The sequence below is a fragment of the Falco cherrug genome, chromosome 19 (assembly GCF_023634085.1).
Source record: "Falco cherrug isolate bFalChe1 chromosome 19, bFalChe1.pri, whole genome shotgun sequence".
In the NCBI taxonomy this organism is placed as follows: domain Eukaryota; kingdom Metazoa; phylum Chordata; class Aves; order Falconiformes; family Falconidae; genus Falco; species Falco cherrug.
This window is the reverse complement of record NC_073715.1, coordinates 1719022-1739442: the sequence shown is the minus strand read 5'-3', so window position 1 is coordinate 1739442 and position 20421 is coordinate 1719022. Positions and strand designations below refer to the sequence as shown.

Here is a 20421-nt window from a genome sequence, read left to right as displayed (position 1 = left end):
ACTGAATTTTTATCTGATGAAGGAAATCAGCTCCTTACATTTTACCAATCTGCTCCACGCTCCATATGAAATTACACTGCTATGCCAAGAAATATTTGGATATAAATATTTTATAGGGAATATTTACTTATTACATCAGGTATCTGAATCTATATGAAGGCTCAAATGCTTTGGGGGTTTTACCAGAGGGATTACAGAGATTAAGAGAGCCTAGAACTGAAAGGGGACAAACTCAAAGTATAGTACCTCAAAGAGCCTGAAAAGAAACAAGGACCAGGAAAAGCTGCAGAAATGTGTGGCTAAAGCAGTGCTGGGTTCTTGACTCCATCCCATTGCTCCCAGTACAAAATCTGCTTCTGTCCCATTCAATGTAATGAGAAGGTCAACTCTGGTGTAGCCTCCTGCAGCTCCTGGCTTTCTACCCACATTCACCAGGAAGGAGTGCTGGTGTTTTAGTAAAAAATGTGCCACCAACACTCTATGAAGGCAAATTAAAAGAAGAAAAAAAGCAGAAGCAATTTCAGAAGGCTTGGTGGATGTCACAAGTGCAGGGATTGCTGGATGGGGAAGATCAGAGCAATGCTGATTGACAGGAAAGTTTGTGAATAGGGTCAACATTTTTGCTCATGCATCTGGTGATCATTGTGCCTGTTCCCCAACAACCCATCACCAAACCTTGACCTGTTGCTCCAGTCAATCTTGTGCTTTGTATTTATGCAGCTCTGTGCTCTCTGTTTCAGGATCACCTTCATCCTCACAAAGAAATGTCTTGCTACGACCTGTGCCCCACCACCAGCAGCATCGCCTGCCCCCAGCCCATTGCTAACAGCTGCAACGAGCCATGTGTCCGCCAGTGCCCGGACTCTACGGCCTTGATCCAGCCGCCCCCCGTGGTCGTCACCTTCCCCGGCCCCATCCTCAGCTCCTTCCCCCAGCAAGCCGTGGTGGGCTCCTCCGGAGCACCCGCCTTTGGGGGCTCCCTGGGGCTGGGGGGCCTCTACGGCACTGGGAGCCCCTACAGTTATGGGGGCTCTCTGGGATATGGGGCCCAGTATGGCTATGGGAGTTCAGCCCTCTCCACACTCAGCAGCGGGTACTGCAGCCCATACTCCTCCCACCAGTACAGCCGGTTCCTCCGCAGCACCTGTGGGCCTTGCTAAAGGCAGCAGAGAGGTCCCAGAAGAGCCACATGAAGATCCATATGCAGAGCAATGAGGACAGGGGTTCAGTGTTCCTGCAGCCCTGCGATGGAGCTACTGCCACTTACCCTTCCCAGTCTTTTTTCTGATTTTTGTTTGCCCTTCAATTTCTAATTTTTTTTTTGCTATTGTTGCCTGTTCCAGCTTTCCCATTTTTTTTAACCAACGTGGGGCGGCCTGTTGTGTATGGACATCGCTCATAATGACAAGTGTCTTCTTCAGTAGTTGCACAGCAGACAGAAGAAATCCAGCTGAGCAATACCTCTGGACAGGACATTTATTGAACATCCTCTGAAATTGTTTGGAAACAGATTTTTCGTACTCTGTGAAGTCTCGCTTTGCAAACACGGGCATTTCTTGCTCATTAAAATTTTGTTGCATCTCACAGCAGCCTTCTGGTTTCCCTTCCTCCCTTCATCCACAGCCCATCCTGGGCAATATCTTCCCACGGGCAGGACCAAGCTGCTAACTGAGCAGTAATACTGCAGAACATTTGAGCACAGACTGAATTTACAGCGTCACAACTCTTTCTGTAATGACGCTCCTGAGTAGCAGCTTTCCACCTTTTGAAGATATGAAAAGTTTAAAATAACATAGCATTTTAACTCCTGTTATTTAGACATGACTTCAGTGGGGCCTTTCTATGAGCAGCCAGAGAATTGTGGGTTTCCATGTTGAGCTCAGCATGGCCACAGATGCCACCAAAGTGGGTGCCCAGCAGAGTACTTTCCAGATGTAAATTTGCACCTATAGATGCTCAACTTACAGCATCAACTTGCTCAGTGGTACTTAAACTCCAGACATCCCAAGCAGCTAATAGTTATTCCTCCTTGCAGCTGTCAGCTTTTCCACCCCAACAAGAAGGAGGACTAATCCCTGTTTCCTCCAAGAAATAGCTGTAGTGCAGTATCAGGAGCAGCAACAACGCAAATTGTAATGAAGCTACAGGTGCAGCATGTTCAGTGCTGTGCAAAGAATAAACCCAATCCCTGTCCTCAAGTGCTTCCAGAGTAAATAGACAAGCAAAGCATGAACATCATTGCTCTTTTCCCCTTTTTTGCAGATAGGCATCTTTTATACAGTTTAGAGGCCATGTTTTCCATACTGATAAAAACATTAGTAAATATCTTCCCCAGGTGACAAAATAATCTCTTGGCAAAGCCTAGAACTGAACTCTCCAATATCCCCATTTAACCACTGACATATGGTCTCTGTTCCTGGTTTTCTATTCCAGCAGTTAGCTTCAGGTTTGCTTTTCATTGTTACGCTCATCTCCTTCAGGAAAAGAGGAAAATAACTCCAGATAAGGAGCACAGCATGGAATATTCCTGTCTGTCTCTTTGCTGTGGCATCAAGAGCACTGGCATATATTGGAACAGGGAGAATTTCAATGATGTCAATCTCCATATTAATATTCAAATTTGCCTGTAATCTAGGTCAGTACTCTGACTGCTTTGAGTGAGTCAATAATGCTGAAAATGAAAATGTCCTGAATACTTTTAAGATAGAACTCTGAAAATGAGATAATCCATCCAACTGACATGTTTTCATTGAATTCTGCTTGTTTTGGCTGAAAGATGGTATGTGGCATGGCCGGTAGTACACAGGGCAAAGGAAATTTAACAGAATTTAAATAAAACAAAATAAATAAAATCATAGAATAGTGGAATCAAGGAATGATTTGGCTTGGAAAAGACCTTTAAAGATCATCTATCCCAATCCCTTTGCCATGGGCAGGGACATCTTTCACTAGATCAGGTTGCTCAAAGCCCCCTCAAACCTGGCTTTGAACATTTCCAAATGTAACCTAAGGATTCAAGACATGGCTTATTATATAATGTCTTTCTAAAAGAGGAGAATGAACAAAAACAAAAAAAAAAGTTTCCTTTCCTCGGGTTTCTCTGATAGAGTATTTTATTTAAAACATCCGAAACATTCAAGTTCAGATTCTCCAATTACAAAAGTGATAAAAGGTAGAGTGCAAGTAGTGACTTTACTAATTCCTCCAGAATCAAGCCCTGGAAGGAAGCTGGAATTCATCAGGGCTTATTTCTGGTTCTGTTATGTTGAGCCATGTGCCTGCAGGCTATTTACCAGTGGTGTGAGTCTGAACCACATAAAAAACCATTAGGCTTTAGCAGTGACTACATATTTAGCAAATCCACCTATTTAAATCAAACATGAAAGGCTTAACACCCACACATATCTGTCTCAAACTGTGATTTAGTGCGTGGGGAGGACATACACTTCAGGCTGTGTTTACATCACTTTTATGAATCAGCTTCTGATTGCATCTCATTTAACAATAGTGTTACCTTGTACTAGGATTTAAAAACATGCTCAGAGCACATTTAGACAAGACAGAGGAGAGTGTAGTGACCTCTGTAGTTCAAGATGAGACAGCGTGATTTCATTTATTGTTGCTTCCTATTGTGGGTAATTACTTGTTTCATGGCAGGAGGAACAGGAGTCTGAGTTGCTGGTGCTGTCAACAGGTTGGACATCCCATGGCTGACCCCGAACTGCAGAGACCTCACAGCCAGATGTGGTCCCCACGATGCCATGCCCAGGAAAATGTCAAGAAGCACCGCTTCCAAATTATCATGATAAACAGTAGTTGGTGTTCCTCCCATCTCATATCTGCACGTGAAGTGACCCGAGAGGCACTGGGGCTGCCAGTGAAACTGGTTCTCTTCTACCGTGCTCATCCATGAAAACGCTTGCATGACAGTGTAACCCAGTGCCTTTGGGAAGTGGCAGGCTGCTGGTGGTCCGCCTCAGTACAGAGCAATGGGAGGCAGTTAAAGGACAGTCCTTTGGCGTTTGCTCTGGTCTATAGCCATAACATGCAAACTCAGGCTGGCAGCTGAGAATCGGCAATGCAAATTTTGCCCTTCCCTGCTCTCCAAGGGACGCCTCTGCAGGTTACTTTACAAAATAATGGAGCGCTACGCCTTCAAACACCATTCAAAGTCAGTAGCATCCATCAATCAATCACAACATGCTATTGTGATCTATTTATAGTCCGGGCTCTAACTTCTAGCTCCCACGTGTGCCTTTTTTGTAGTAGAACAAATACGTAGGCAGAGCAGCTTCATCCAGGTATGCTGACAGCATCCACACCAAAGGATGCCTGGCCGCACCTTTTCCCCCCACAGTGAGAAACTGGCTGCTATTGCAAGTCCAGTGCAGAGGTGCTGCAAGACAGGCTGAGAAAAGGATTGGTGTAATTCTGTTTTTCTGTGTGGGATAAAATCAAAGATCTTGAAATGAGGACTTCTGTAGTGATCGACACCAGAGTGACACGTCTTGAAAATACCTGATCTGGTTGCTTTAGTACTCTACATACCTGCACAAATCAGTACAGGGTTTTTTTGCCAGCATCCTAGCGACTCCAAAAATAATGACACAGTGCATTGCAGACCGAGAAAGCATGAAAATAAGACAAAGACTTCAGACACATCCTGACAAGAAAGAGGTGTTGGCTGCCTACCTCACTGTAGCCTCACCTCATTTCAGATAGTTTTACAAGCGAAGCCACACCTCCCAACCCTTTAAAGTTATTACCACATACTTGCTCCTGTCCAAACAAATTTCTGCAGCGTGAGACAGGGGTTTGCCTGGAATTAGCCTGCCAAGTGTTGCGGAGCTTGTCAGTGTATTGCTGGTACTCCTTGGAACAGCACCTTCACGCAGGGAAGAGCAGAAGTGCTGAGCGGTGTCTGACGTCTGCTCTATCAGAGTCCTGGTTGGCATTGCAAACACAGGATGGGGTGAATGCCACTTAATAGCTGTACTAATTGTATGCAAATTGCATCACTAGAAAAACAGCTCTACAGGACATGCTGAGAAGCCCGGAACCTTGTTGCTGTTGAACAAAGATGTGCTGAACATGTCCAGTACCCCCAATCACCTGTGAGTAGCCTGAAATTTGGGTGTAAAATTCATGACATGGAAATATTATTTTGTCTGAATTATATGTGATGCTCTGCAGGGAAGACTTAAGCATTATTCTTTTCTTTATTTTAACTGGGATTTACTAGAATTTAGAGGTATTAATGGGAAAGTTTAACAATCTCACAGAATTTCAGCAAAGATTTGCCATTCAGTTGAGAATTCCTGTTGGCTACTCAAAGGAAAGTTCTACCCACAGATTTTTACATGCTATTTTTAAACAATGAAGAATATTATAAAACCAGTATACAGGGATGTAATTAAGTTGGAGCCTCAGGCAAGTAGTGAGACTCAGGGAAGCTCTTCAAAGTTACTCGGGTGTTTAACTTTCTTTGCTAGCATGTAGCAAATACACATTGTAACCACACCTGTCCTGGAGGAAATTTCAAATTTAGTTGTAAGGGTTACAAAACATGTTTATCCAGCATAAAATTACTTTTGTGAAAAAAGGCAGTCATGATGCTTACTCCTGCTTAATGGTCCTGGTCACCTTTCAACCTTAGGCATTGAGAAAGCAAACGCTGTCGTGTTTCGCTACAGAGATTGATGTTCACCCAGAATTGTATTTAAACAAATTTGTTGGTGGACAATAAAGACAAAAAAGCTCAGGATTTTGATGCACAGTAATTTAATGAGAAAGTAAGAAGCCAAAGATCTTATTGAGAATGAAAAACATGGGAAAATGTTGCCAGGGTCTCAAGGCTGCAAGCAAAGAACTGCTCCAGGGCTATGCATTCCACATACATTACTCTTGCTTTTTCATGGCATGGGAAGACTTACACAATCTTGTCCCACTTTCCTCCAGCCAAAGATCATTGATATAACTAATTTGAGGCCAGTATTACCAGGAGCCACTGGAAAGAACTGTCAGAAAACTAAATTAAACCATTAGCTTGAGAATTATATGCAAGAGATGCACAATTCACGCTCCAGGGAAGAGGTGTCAGCAACAGGGTTTGTGGAGGTACATCTTCCTCCATGTTGGGTGATTGCTCCTTATTCATTGCATGTTTAACATGGTCTGCAGCTCCCAAAACCATAACCACTGGATCCATAGGAAGAATATGACCTCCCATAACTGTACAAGCTCCTGGAACCATAGGAGCCCCTGGTACCCAGAGAGCTCATGGATCCAAACAAGCTCCCAATGCTGGATGGTGCTGAGCTGCCCACTATGCTCTCCTGAGGGCAGGAGCTGAGAATGGGTCCTGGGAAGGTCATGACCACAGGTGGTGGGTAGATTACGGCCCTCGAATCACCGCAGGACGTAACACAGGGCTGGCTCCAGGCATTCGCCACTGGCTGCATACAGGTCACCTCGCAGGGCACAAGGCAGCGGGAGCTGATCATCCCTCGGTAGGAAGACATCTTCTGGGAATGGAGGGAAATCTGGAACACACAGCACCGAGGCAACACAAGGGTGAAAGCTCAGATACTAATATAATGGAGATTGAGCTTGGCAGAGAAAGAATAAAAGACAGCAAGACCAGAAGAAGGCTGAAGGTTTCTGATTTGTCTCAGCAGCCATGTGTCTTTTCTCAGCTTCTCATGCCCTCCTCCTCCTCTTCCCTGGAACAAACTCTGTTTCTTTTGACTCCTAATTACGGAGCCAATTTGATACACAAAATCATCATTAACAATAAAAGAAATCGCATATTTGAACTCAAGCTATGCCCCATCCTTTACCATTTCTCTTTTCTACCATTTGCTTTTTGAATCTGACTTAACTGTGACACTCAACCATTTCTCTTATAAACAATGGCAAAAAAGAACAGAAACACTGGCTAGCACTTACATAGTAGCACCCTGTGCTGGTTCTGAACCACCTGTAATCAATACAACTGTATGAGGCAAGTCATTGTTATTCCAGCTTTAAGGAAGAGGTAACTGAGGCTGAGAAGTGAACGTCTTGCCCAGAGCCATTTCATGAGGCAAAATTCAGACAAGCCTGGTGGTTAATGACAGTGTTATTCCCCAGGCTTTCAGATGCCACAGCTGGCACCAAGGTTCCCTTGCACGTGCTTTACACAGATAAAATGAGCAGCAGCCACATCCCTGAAGAGCTCATAAAAAGTTTGCTTGGCAGGATATCCCACCTTGGGGTGGGAATGCAGTATCAGTGAGGTTTCCAGTATATTTAGGACCCCTGTGAATGTGGTCCCAGCTGTCCTGCCAAAGATGGCTGAGTTGACAGATGAGTGTGGCAGAACTAGGAGCTGTGTGAAACATAAGATCACTTGTTCACTCATAAAATCAATTTGCAGCTCCTCTTGATCTCTGTCCTGCCTTACTAAAACCCATAAAATGAAAGCCTGGGAATAAAAAAAAGGAATAAAGTCCTGACAATAACAAGTACTAATGCATGACAGTCCCCAAATTAATGCAGAAATAATTGCAAAGAACAGGACAAAACATTATTGCTAATGGTGGCTTCCTAGTTCACTCTGAGACTCAGAGTTAGTTTTCTTGGTAGTCACCTCTGCAAGTCAACGCGAACAAAATAAGGCAAATTCATAAAGGCAAGATGGTTAGGTTGGAGGAAATCGCGATTCACTAAATCCTACTCTCAATAAGTTTGCATGTCCCAATTACAGCAACATCCTAATAGCAACAGTGTCAAGCTCAGACTTACCCCTTCACAGCAAAAGCAAGTCAGGAGAAATGGTTAGAGCAGCCCAGAACCGTGAGTGCTTTTATGCCTTTTCTTGGGCAATCAGGAGGATGTGAAACATTCTTCATGTATGATGTCCTAATGCATTATCAAACAAAAATCCACTCCACCTGCAACTGCCCCAGATAATGCAATTATTTTGCTCAGTGATGGTGATTACTATTGCGTTCTTCTCATTACTCTGGCAGAGTAATATTTTTTTTTATTGCTTTTTCCTATTTCTCTGATTGCCTCATGGAACAAAGATTGCTCAGAAGTTTATCCATAAACACAATATGCTGACATGCCTGAGATACTACCCCACTTTTCCAAGTCATGCTCCAGGAAGGGGGCGTTGTGCAATTTATCCCATCGTGCCCACGCGCGTTCATTCCTATGACTCTGATATGAGGCACATTAGACTCCACAGACACCTTCCTACTGAGTCTGGAAATGGGAAGCATTTGTTCCCATCCTCCTGGCTAAGAAACAAACACGAAACACATGTCCCACTTCAAGCTTTAAAAGTACAGGTGGAGGAACCTATAAGCAGGGAGCTGCTGTTTTCCAGCCCTGGCATGGGGGGACAGGAACCTCAGACAATGAGAAGTTCATGCCCAGATTTCATTGTCAGGCACCCCATGGGATCATTGCTGAAGACCTCAGTGCTCCTGAGTGATGAACGATTCATGGTTTGGGATGAAACAGGTCAGGGAGTGAAGCCATGCATCACCCTAGGAAAACCTTGGGCTGGCATCTTATAGTGCAGTTTCAGCTGATGCAGAAGATGGGCTGCTTATTTCAGCAGATTTCTCCCTCAGATCCAACACCCTGTCCTCAGTTCTTCAGCTATTTAATGATAAAACTATTTCCAATGATGTTTATCCATTCCACGTACCCAGGTTGACACAACTTACAAACCCTTTTTTAACCTCTAGAAGATGAGTCCCTCCCCTCTAAAATCCAGCCCTTTCTATAGAATTTAAAGTTGAATGCCTGGTTTTGAGCAACCTTGAGACTTCTGTTCTAAAATCTTAAATTTGTTTAAGTTTGGTCATCTAGCGTTTGGTAACTGTTGCCAGTACTGCAGTGTAATGCCGTACAGGTGACCCATCGAGAAGGTAGAGGAAGCCTTTTTTTCTGGGGCCACGTTGGGATTTCCCTCAGTGTTGTTTCCTAGCAATGCCTCCCTTTAAAGCCACTGATAGTCTACGGTAGAGGATTCACATAAACTCAAAACAGGAATAGAAACAAAGGGAAGAAGGTGTTGTGGGGAAACAACCCATACGGTCTGCTCCTCCTGCCCAAACCACACCTGGTTTCACTTTGTATGGAAGGGATGACAGTGATGACAGATACCTACAGATACTTACCAATGAATCACATAATTCTTGGAGATGCATCCCTCTTCAAACCATCCTGCCCTCCTGAAAGGGCAAATGGAGCTACATACTAGCGTCGGTTCTGCTGACGCCCCAAACTGCTTCTTTTGGCCAATGATGTTCACTCAGGGTTACAGCCACGTGTTGGCTTTTGTAACTTTGCGGACCCACGAAGTGGCACCTGCGTTACATCTTAATGGTTTTTTCCCATATAATGGAAGCTTTGTGTGCTTTACCGACTTAAACCATTCACAGCCATCTTTGCCAGTGCAAATACGGTGTAGTGAAATACTCAGAGACACATAGCTCTATGAAAATAAAAGTTAGTGTGCAATGTGGACTACCTTTGCATGGATTCCTTGTATGATAAATCACACGCTGTGGCACATATGGATCCATTGTACAAGAACAATCATCACACCCATTTACTAAACTAGCACAGAATATTTTACCTATATCAAGTACATAATTTTATTGTAACACCAACAAAAAAGACTTTGAAATGTATCTGCAAAACCTTCTATAAATCGATTTTGGATTATTTCTTTACAAGCATGCCTAAAAACTCTTCCTGGCTAGCTTGGATGAACATCACAAGAATAGCAAAGGGACATCCTTTGTTTCAGTTTGTAATTGAAATCCAGGCTCTGCTCAGGATGCCCAGATGTTTCTGTGCAGTTCTTCCAAGTCCATGGCGGACGGCTTTGGAGTCATCCATCCAAGAGTGCATCTCATACAGTGTGGGTGGAATTTGTCTTGTCTGGTAACACAGCACACGCAGGTTGCACTGGCATGTCTGCTACACCCTAGGAGGAGTCAAACGACAATACAGGAGTGGATGAGACGTCGGGGAGAGGGAGAATGCCATGAAAAAGGAGTAACTGCCAACAAGGAGGCGTCGAGCAGCACTTTCTGTTTGAAGACCAGTATTTCTAGGTACTTGAAAAGTAATGTTTATGTCCTGGTTTGACTAGTTCAAGCCAAAAAGCGTGGCTGCTGCTGATGTGGACACATTAAACTCTGTTGCTGCAATGGCCATAAAACCTAACTGGGACCATGAAATAAATATTCATAGGGATAATGCAAGACTCAGCACTGCGCTCTTGTGGCTTAGCTGAGAGTGTGACTCAAGCTGAGTAAATCAGTTATCTCGGACACCTCTAGACGAGGTGAATTCATGTCTCTGAGCTGAAGTGTTGGCATATCCTCAACTTGCCTTGAAACTGTGGTGTCATTTTCAGATTAGAATTACTGGCGCCCATCTGGGACCTCCTGAGATAACATTGCTGTCAAGATTCAAGCATCTTTTTTTGGAGGGGGCTGATTTTTTTCTGAGATGACACCAAACTGTCCCCTGCTTCCTTGGGAGCAAAGAGGTTCTCCGGTTTCCAGCAGTTCCTTTCTTAGAGGCTTTGATTTTTAAAAAAATCTTCCTTAAATATCAGAGCTGCTTGTATAATTCTGATTATATGACTGTGTAAAAACAGCCTCTTCTGTCGAAGTAGAATGCAACCCTAAAAGGCCCACCAGGCACAGGATGCCACCTTAATGCAGTCTGCTATTAAAGTACTTCTAGGCAATATTCCCATATGTCTCGTGTGTCCATGATTTTGGTGTTTTCTTCAAAACACAGCACGCAAAGTTCAGCCAGCTCCTTGAGCACAGTGATGACAAGGATATAAAGTGAGGGCAAAAGTAAAATGCACATATTTACCTGAATATAAAAATCTATCTACACTAAATATTGGCATATTCTAACCTTAATAACAACACTCTGCACATGTATTCTTTGACCGAGTCCTGAAGTGCACGTACCTCCTGATGCAAAGGCTTTTTTATGATGGCATTTACCATGTAAGATGCTGATTCTGGTTCCAGATGCTGGGAAGAAGGAATTATGCATTGCATGGGACATATCCTGGCCCTATGCACATAAGTGCATCTATAATCATCAGCTAATAAAGGGATGTAAGGGAGAGAGGTGTGAAGAGACACTGGATTAAAACAAAAAGAGAATGCTAATAGTAGAATGCAGCATGATTTTTATTAGGAACAAGAAATGGCATTTACTAACAATCAAAAAAAAATATTGAAGGCATGTTTCCAGTTTCTCAGACCTGATTACAAGAAATTCTCCAACAAGGAATGAATGTTTCACAAAAGGTGCTCTTTCTACCCCATGGCAAAACTAACTTTGTCAACCACGATCTGCTTTGGAGAATGCAGGAAGGTTTTGTTGAGCACAAAAGCTTAACCCCGTGGGAGAGCAAAGCAACTACCCTGGTAGAAGTTTTGTTACATCTTCTTGGCTGAACATAAAACCAGAAAACCAGTACATGTCTTCACAGAGAGGCTAAAGCACAAAATGACCAAATTTCTCACCCGTACTGTCAGAATGGAACACACACATTTTGAGAAACCAGTGCGGGTTTACAGCAACAATATTAAAGCAAATAGAACGTAAAAAGACAAGCAGAAGAGCGGTTCCCATGGGTGCTGAGCAGCACCCATAGGTCCCAACGCATTAGCCAGGAGTAATGGGTGCCCAAGGCTATGGAGAGCTCCTCAGCTCAGCTGCACATCCAGGTCTTGCCGTCAGTTCCCCCGCTGTTTCTCCTGCCATCCACACCTTCTGCCGCGCTTAGCATGGCCCACAGCCCCCGTAGCGCTGCCTCCAGAGCTGGCTGGTGGAGGAGGAGGAGAAGGAGCTCCCATAGATAAGAGAGCCCTGCAGACCCCTGGGGCGGCCCAGCTCCACTGGGGCTGAGGTGCCCACGAAGCTCTCCTGTGGGCAGGAGCTGAGGATGGGGCCTGGGAAGGTGATGACCACGGGCGGCGGGTAGACCACGGCACGGGAGTCCCCGCAGGAGGTGACGCAGGGCTGGCTGCAGGCGCTGGCGAGGGGCTGTGGGCAGGCTATCTCGCAGGGTAGGGAGCAGCGGGAGCTGAGCTGCTGGCTGCAGGAGGACATCCTTCAGGCACGGAGGGGAACCTGCAATGCACCGGGCAGCCTGCGTCAACCCACTGCTCATGAGCCGCTGTGCAGAGACCACCCTGCTCTGCCTCGCCAGCAGCAGGGAGGGCTCAGCACATGCTGGATGCAGGTGCTCTGCCAAGGCTCGGCTGCTTTTCCTCTCTCTTCCCCTTCCCTGCCCTCCTGCCTCCCTCCCAGGCAGCTCCTCTGCACTTTCCCAGGCTCTCCTGCTAAGCATTGCCCAAGCTGGCCATCCCCAAAGTGACCTGGAGCAATCAAGCTGGAGACCACCCATCACCAGGTTTTGCATCAAAACCCACCTCACGTACCAAAGCCTGCAAAAGGTGTGCATTTTCAAGGAAAAAGAGGCATAAGCAAGACAAGCAGAGTATTTCTGAAAGAATCAGTTAAACCTACTCAAGCACGATGCTTTAAGTCAGAGTTTAAGTCAAACTTACTCAAGACACCAAAAGAGGAGAAGTAAATAGCAGCTCTCTGAGGCTGTCGGCTCTGCGAGCCCTTTTTATACCCTTTCTTGGGCTGCCTGCTGGTCTATGACACCTCATGAACAAGATCTTAATTAGCTCCCAAACACACAGATTACGCATCACTCCTCAACTCCTCATTCATGCAAACAGTTTCCTCATAACAGTGAGCAAGTGTTACCCAGCCCAGCTTTTCCTCAGTGTCTCCCAGGTTCTTCCTTCTTAGAAATCACGCAGGTGACCTCCCCAGGTGGTGCAGTATGTTGATTTACTTTATTTTTCTTGCAGATTGGGAAGTTTCTGAAGTTGTTTTCGTACTCTGTGTTCATTACAGTGTTTTAACTCCAGATAAATTGTTACCTTCTTGGGGCCCATTATTAAATTTTCTCTGGGAATATCAAGGAATATGCAAGACAATCCCTTCCCTGTCCTTGTGCAGGTCAGTGTTGAGATGCTGAATCACTGAGGACACTGCAAACACCCAAGCGAGGCGCGGCGTTGCAGCCCTCTCCTGTATGAGTTAGGGGGTTTGTGTTCAGCTCCCTCTGCTCTCAACCACAGCCCCAAGGGTCCCTGCTTGGGGATAAAAGGAAACACACGGGGCTGGACCCCAGCCTCAGATGTCCCATAACACAGGATAAAACATCCCGCTCCCCTGTGTGGCTTTAAAGGATTTTCTTGCTTGATTCTATTCACATCCGAGTAAAAAACCCACCTGATTATTTTAATAGTAATTGAAGGATTTTGCTCACAGCAGACAGAGGGTCATAAAATCTCTGCAACCGGATGAATGTGCTAGCTGGTATAAATCAGGGCCGTGGTGTGAAGGCTTCAGGGAACACGGGAGAGAATGTGTAGTCGTTGTTTTCTGTTCAGAGTCAAAATAAAAATACAGAAGATCTGCAAGAGTTCACAAAACAAATCGCCTCTATGCTTTACTGTGCTGTATCAGACCTGCAGCACGCAGCTGGGACAGGCAACAGGGCAGACAGAGTAAATCTCCCACCCTTATTCCAAGTATAAAGCCCTACAGTGCTTCAGCTCAACATCAGCAGGGATTTAGTAAAGAAATTCAGCACACAGTGCATTGCACCACTTGTGACATGGAGGAGTGCTCGAAAAATCCTTGCTATGTGGAGCAATTGCATAAATAAGGCAGTTTTCCAACATTTTTGTCACATGGGTAAAATCAGCAAAATGCTGCAGGAAGCGAAACTGCTTCCAAAAGTTTAAGGAAGCAAGAAGAGGGTGTTGGAAGAAACTGATAATCATCCAAAGATGAATAAAATAATCACAGGAGGCTGGGGAGTGATGTGCAGTCGTGTTTTGTTACAAAATAAACCTGAAACACAAAGTGTGTCTCAACACCCCCAGGCAATCCAGGAGATGGTATATAAGGGCCTCTGGCTCAGAAGTATTCACATCCCAGGTCCTTGCTTCTCCTCTTCATTGATCCGAGTAAGTCTGACCCCTTTGTTATCCCTTTTGGTCTTAGGTACAAGGCGGTGTGTTATTTTTAACGACCTGCACGCACAGTCTGAACCGCAAAGGGACCTGCACGCGCAGTCTGAACCGCAATGGTGTCAGTACATAGCGTTGCATGCAGACCTTTCTCCTGGCTACTCTGAACTGGCAGCTGCCTGGCTGTCCGAGCTGCACGGCAGCGGTCAGCGGGGCTCAGCCACGGCGGGGCTCAGTCCAGGAGCTTTTACCCGTGAGATCAGGGTGAACGGGCTGGTGAGCCTGGGCAGAGCGTCCCAGCTGCCTTTGGCAGTGCTTAGCCTGTGGAGAGCCTGGGAGGGAGGCAGGAGGGCAGGGAAGGGGAAGAGAGAGGAAAAGCAGCCGAGCCTTGGCAGAGCACCTGCATCCAGCATGTGCTGAGCCCTCCCTGCTGCTGGCGAGGCAGAGCAGGGTGGTCTCTGCACAGCGGCTCATGAGCAGTGGGTTGACGCAGGCTGCCCGGTGCATTGCAGGTTCCCCTCCGTGCCTGAAGGATGTCCTCCTGCAGCCAGCAGCTCAGCTCCCGCTGCTCCCTACCCTGCGAGATAGCCTGCCCACAGCCCCTCGCCAGCGCCTGCAGCCAGCCCTGCGTCACCTCCTGCGGGGACTCCCGTGCCGTGGTCTACCCGCCGCCCGTGGTCATCACCTTCCCAGGCCCCATCCTCAGCTCCTGCCCACAGGAGAGCTTCGTGGGCACCTCAGCCCCAGTGGAGCTGGGCCGCCCCAGGGGTCTGCAGGGCTCTCTTATCTATGGGAGCTCCTTCTCCTCCTCCTCCACCAGCCAGCTCTGGAGGCAGCGCTACGGGGGCTGTGGGCCATGCTAAGTGCGGCAGAAGGTGTGGATGGCAGGAGAAACAGCGGGGGAACTGACAGCAAGACCTGGATGTGCAGCTGAGCTGAGGAGCTCTCTGAAGCAGTGGGGACCTATGGGTGCTGATCAACACCCATGGGCGCTGCTCTTCTGCTTTTCCTTCTTATGCTCTATTTGCTTTTAATGTCAGTTTTCTCAAAATGTCTCTTTTCCATTCTTAGAAACCGAATTACTGATTATGCAAAATCTGTTTCTCACTGTTACAGCACAAAAGCACTAGTATCACTGGAAACTGGTCCATGTATGTTTTTAGTTCTTTGGGACCGTGCTTTTTTTTCTTTGGTAATTCTTCTTTGATGTCTGTATGTCTAATAGGAAAGATCCTTCGATGTCACCTTGCACTGCAATTTTTCCAGTCCACTGGAAACTTGAACCAAGACAGATGAGCGAAATGTCAAAAATGAGTTTGATGCACACTGTTATGCTGGCCCTGTTTCAAAACACTGAAGTCCATCTTGTATTTTTGCTTTACTTTGCTTAAGATGTGTACTTTCTGGTCCAAATAAAATCTTATGATTGCATCTATATAAGATTCATCTGTTTGCTTCCTTCTCAGTGTTGGGGTAACACAGCCTCTGCAAACCGATTGAACTAAACCACCCCCTTATCTTAGAGATCTGTAGGGGAGTGTTATGCTCTCACAGACAGTGTTTATATAATGCCTATGGATTCATTCGTCAGGGAACTCTGCTTTCAACACGCAGAGCTTGCCTGTGTGCCAGATTTAATCTGTACAAGGAACCAGGTGTGAGAGAACTGCCCAACCCTTAGATAAAATTTTCAAGGCCAGTGTGAAGTGCTAAATAGCCACTCCAGAAGCATTTCAATAGCTCATCCCTACTTCCCCTACTTTTCCAATGGTTTTTATCAGAACTATTGTAATTCTGTACACCATAAGAAAATTAAAAGGGGAATATTAGATTATACTGTAATTTTATATAACATAAAGAAGTAAAGAGAGAATATTGGACAGTGCATAGCAGCACAGGGAACTTCCCAGAAATGTTTAGAGACAGAAAACTGGCTGTCTCCAGTGATGCAAAGAAGAACTGATGCAACCCCAGTCTCAGATATAGGAAATTTTAATTTGCTTCCCTACTCTGTACTTTCATATCTAGCTTTCTGAGATCATCAAATTGCCTCAGCTGGGAGCACAAATGCCCAAGATTAGGGATCTTTTGCTACCTTCACTTCTTATTACTGTGCAAATTAAGGGAGCCTACTGGCAGAATCAAAGAAACAGAGGGGCAGAAATGGGATCCCAGAGAAGGTCAGCAGAGGGATGTTTCAAAAAGCAACTTAGATGACCAAAAGAAGACTGCAATAAAATAAAGTAGGTAGCCCCTGATAAACAGGGAGCAGTGATACAGCCACACTCAGGGAACAGCTGGAAGCAATAAAAGTGGCTTTGAGGTAAATAGAGCAATTATCCAGGTAGCCCCTCAGCTGTTGCTGATTTACATTAACCCTATTCAATAAAGTATTGCATGGCACCTACGTTTTTTTCTCAGCATCTCACTGGAATTTCAGGTTGGGACTATTGAATGGTGTTTTATGAATAAGGAAAGGGAGAAGACTGAATTTGCGGTGAAGATGTAGCCAGCTATGTTTCCCTATAGACAGCTAAATGTTACTTGTCCCATGTGCTGCGGCCAGTGGGCTTGACTGGCTGCGACTTCCCAGTGAGTGTCCTATGCTCTTGTTACGCTTCCTGCACGTGTGTGTCTGGGCACAAAAATAATGGTAAGCCTCCCTTCTGATCTTTGTATCGTTTTTTTGTTTCCAGTCATTTCCTAGCAATGCAAACTGGTGCAGTATGAGGTCTAAAGCAGGCATGCAACATGGGAAAGCTCATTGCTGAGCAGAGAGCTAATGGGGTGGGGTGATCAGGTGAGGTCTTCACCCCCCCTCTCACTACAGAGCTTAACTAGGATGGAAGTACCAACATTCCACACAAGAGATTCTCTCAGTTGTGTTATTTCATAACAAGCAGAAAGCAAAACCAGAATACTAAAACTATGATGCAGCATGCTTATGTTTTTTAATGGGTGATAGACGAGGAAAGTTTACAGAAGTAAAACACGATCATACAGAAAATGAGGATTTTGAGGCTTTTACAAATGAGGTTTCTTGTTGCATGAAGCTTTGCTTCACAGTGTTCTTTTCTTCTTTTGTAGCTGTAAGTTTGACAGTGCAGTCCAGTTCTCATCCATCAACGTAATTCTTGATTGGCATCAGGCAATTATCAAGTGGGAGAAATCACAGTATACAAACTTCCCACTATGCTTCTAGTATAAAGTTATCAGGTTGAACATAGAAGGAGTATTAATGCATCTGAAAATTTGGACCATGAGAAGAATAGAAGAACACAGTTATAGCTAAGAAAGGAAAATTACTTAAGTAGGTACAAGCACAAATCCATGGTTAAGTGTGAGCAAGAATCTGGTTGTTGTTGTTTTTTTATATCAGCATCTTAAAAACCCATCTCACTCCTGAGTTTGGATCTTGCATTCAGAATCCTGACTGGTCTTGGTGCAAGTGTATTCCTGCTGGGTTTGGCAGGGCTCACACCTTCTGGAGCGATAACCACTGAACCTCTGAGAATAATAAGGGTATGAGAACTTGCTTTCCTGTGATGCCCCATAAACAAAAGAGCCTCTGTAGCCATAAGACCCCCCATAGCCAAGGGAAGTGCCAATGGCAGCTGGTGCTGAGGATCCCACCACACTTTCCTGAGGGCAGGAGCTGAGAATTGGCCCAGGAAAAGTGATGACAACAGGGGGTGGGTAGACCACAGCGCGGGAGTCACCACATGATGTGACACAGGGCTCATTCCAGGCGTTGGCGATGGGCTGTGGGCAGGCCACCTCGCATGGCGTGGAGTACTGGTAGCTGCAGAGCTGTCTGTAGGACATTGTTCTGTAGTGGAAGTGGATCTGAAAGGCAGAAGACTACATGTAAAGCAATTCAATGGTAGATCAGAGGTTTATGTTCAGGCACTCGAGCACGTTTGATGAGGAAGCCACCCGCTTGAGTAGCTTCCTGAATAGAGATGATGTGGCTTCATCGGTCCTTGCTCTCTCTTCCACCTTTTAGTCACACTACTTGAGTTCCATCTATCTTCTGTCCTTGCCAGACTCTCAGCTCTTCCTAACCTTCCTGTGTACATCAAACAACCTACGCTTTTTGACATATCTATACATAAGGTGTCAGCACATATCCCAAAGGGCTACATCCATAAGCAGTGCTTGATTCAGTTGTGTTCTTTTGTACAGGAGCACTGACATTTCTGTACTTCATGAGACCCATGGCCATCTCACCCAGCCCCCTTTGCGCAGCAGTCACCCTACAGGACAGGATTTACAGGACCACCTGCTCCACAGGGCTTCAAAACTGAGCTTCACCTTCTAGTAAAGCCAAGATAAGGCTGGAGCTCATTTCTATACCAGCTTTAGGAACTAAAAGTTGCAAAACCTTGAAGCACTTAGCAAGGACAGCAGAATTCCCTCAGGAAGCTGGATAATGCCAGCTCCAAGCTCTCTGAGGAGCAATGCAGTTGCTTTTGCAGCAAGGCTAGCCTTGACACTGTCATAGCAGACACTTCTGTAGGATTCAGCTAGAGTTATCATTAAAAGAGCATATGAAAGAGGCACAAAGAATTAAAAACTTACCCAAGTCCCGGAGGAGAAGTCAGGAGAAGCTGTTGGGAGATACGTGAGCAGCGTGTGCTTTTATACTCTGCTCAGGTAGTCTGGAGGATCTGAGACACCCTTTGCACATGATGTTTGATTAGATCCGAAACAGAAGCGATTACACATCGTGCCTCACAGCATATAATCATTTTGCTCACTGTTTGCAGTTATTAGGCAATTCCTAGCTTTCCTTTACACCTTACTACGTCATCCCTCTCTAAACTATTTGATCACATTCACGTTCATCAGATTTCAGCCTCTCTGAAACAATCCCCAGGCTTTACCCTTCTGAAGTAATGAGAGGTAGTTCATTTACGTTAACACCATCTGGCTGGCAACTGTATTATATTTTGTATCTTTTATATTTTAAATTCTACTGAGAGATGGGGGACAGACTGTAAATATTAATCTTGAAACTCCAGCGTGCAGGTCTACTTATTTTGCCTGCTTCATGTCCCCATTTGAGTGGCTCAGTCAGGGTCAGATGTGCTGGCACATCTCTGCAATCCACTGTAAGGCAGAAAATGAGCATTTAGTTAATGCATAATAGCAATGCTGCTGCCTTTAAACCGCACTCCGGACTTGTATGCACTTCTTGTACAGATCTCGTCACCCCAACAACCAAAGCAAAAGGCGATTTATGGTCTGAAGAGAGGCTTTGCTCACACTGATAAATGCTGCAGTTTATTCTCCTTTTTTTTTTTTTTTATTTCCCCCTCCCCTCAATTTTTCTTTACAGTTAGTTCTGTGTGTACTCTGGGATAAACTTCTTTCCAAACTTCGGTGGCAGATCCTCACCTGCTCCAATTCGTAGAATCATAGAACAAGGATCTTAAAGACCATCCAGTTCCACCACCACCACCCCGCCATGGGCAGGGCCACCTCCCACCAGCCCAGGTTGCCCCCAGCCCCATCCAACCCGGCCTGGGGTGTTTCCAGGGCTGGGGCACCCACAGCTGCTCTGAGAGCCTGTGCCAGCACCTCGCTGCCCTCACGGGGAAGCATTTCTTCCCAATATCTCATCTAAATCTCCCCTTTTTCAGTATAAAGCCATTGCCCCTTGTCCCATCACTCCATGCCCTTGCAAAAAGCCCCTCTCCAGCTTTCTTGTTACCCCCTTTAGGTACTGGAAGGCTGCTACAAGGTCTCCCCATGACCCAACTGAATTTAGCTGGTCCCAGTTTGTATTATGCTCCTTAATAATTTCATCAATGTTTTCTTAAAACAGTCCAGCTCAGTAACTTTGTGTCTAGCTCTCTCTCCAGTGCACGTCTTCACTCCAAGATTCAATATTTTCCAAACTGGGTAATACCTGTATTCTTAGCCACAGGCAGCGTTGTTTACAGGAGCCGGTGGCACAGAGCACTTTTCAGGAGGGAATCAGAATTTGTTCAAATTGAATGAGAAAAATCAATGATCATTCTAGAAGATGTTTTTAAGAAGGATCTCAGCCATCCTGAGAAACCAATAAATGCTTTAGCCCTCAACTTTCCCTGTACCCCTACACCGTACAGGAGAGACACACGGAGAGGGGAAACTCCATCTGTTTGTTGGGTTTTTTTTTTTATTATCACTGCCCTCTAACAGGATTCTTCAGGGCAAGACTTTAGGCAGCAGCGACCCGATGGCCATCAAGGCTCGACCCCTTGATTGACACAACGATCAGTCAGATTGACAGTGGTCAGTTATCTGGGGGATGCAAAGGATTCAGCTC

At 45.4% G+C, this 20421-nt stretch overlaps 2 protein-coding genes across 2 annotated transcripts; one reads left to right on the top strand and one right to left on the bottom strand.

The window, feature by feature from the left end:
• Positions 1 to 764: 764 nt before the first annotated feature.
• LOC102056990 (scale keratin-like) lies at positions 765 to 1160 on the top strand. The gene has a single exon (XM_005434778.1). It carries the CDS (start codon positions 765 to 767, stop codon positions 1158 to 1160), a length of 396 nt encoding a protein of 131 aa, XP_005434835.1.
• Positions 1161 to 5836: 4676 nt separating this feature from the next.
• Positions 5837 to 6536, bottom strand: LOC106630848 (feather keratin 4-like). Its single transcript, XM_014276448.2, has one exon. It carries the CDS (start codon positions 6519 to 6521, stop codon positions 6165 to 6167), a length of 357 nt encoding a protein of 118 aa, XP_014131923.1. The 5' UTR covers positions 6522 to 6536; the 3' UTR covers positions 5837 to 6164.
• Between the last annotated feature and the right edge of the window lie 13885 nt (positions 6537 to 20421).

Bases quoted from the DNA above. Each gene is read 5' to 3' on its own strand.
- LOC102056990 (XM_005434778.1), top strand. From the start codon at position 765: ATGTCTTGCTACGACCTGTGCCCCACCACCAGCAGCATCGCCTGCCCC.
- LOC106630848 (XM_014276448.2), bottom strand. From the start codon at position 6,521: ATGTCTTCCTACCGAGGGATGATCAGCTCCCGCTGCCTTGTGCCCTGC.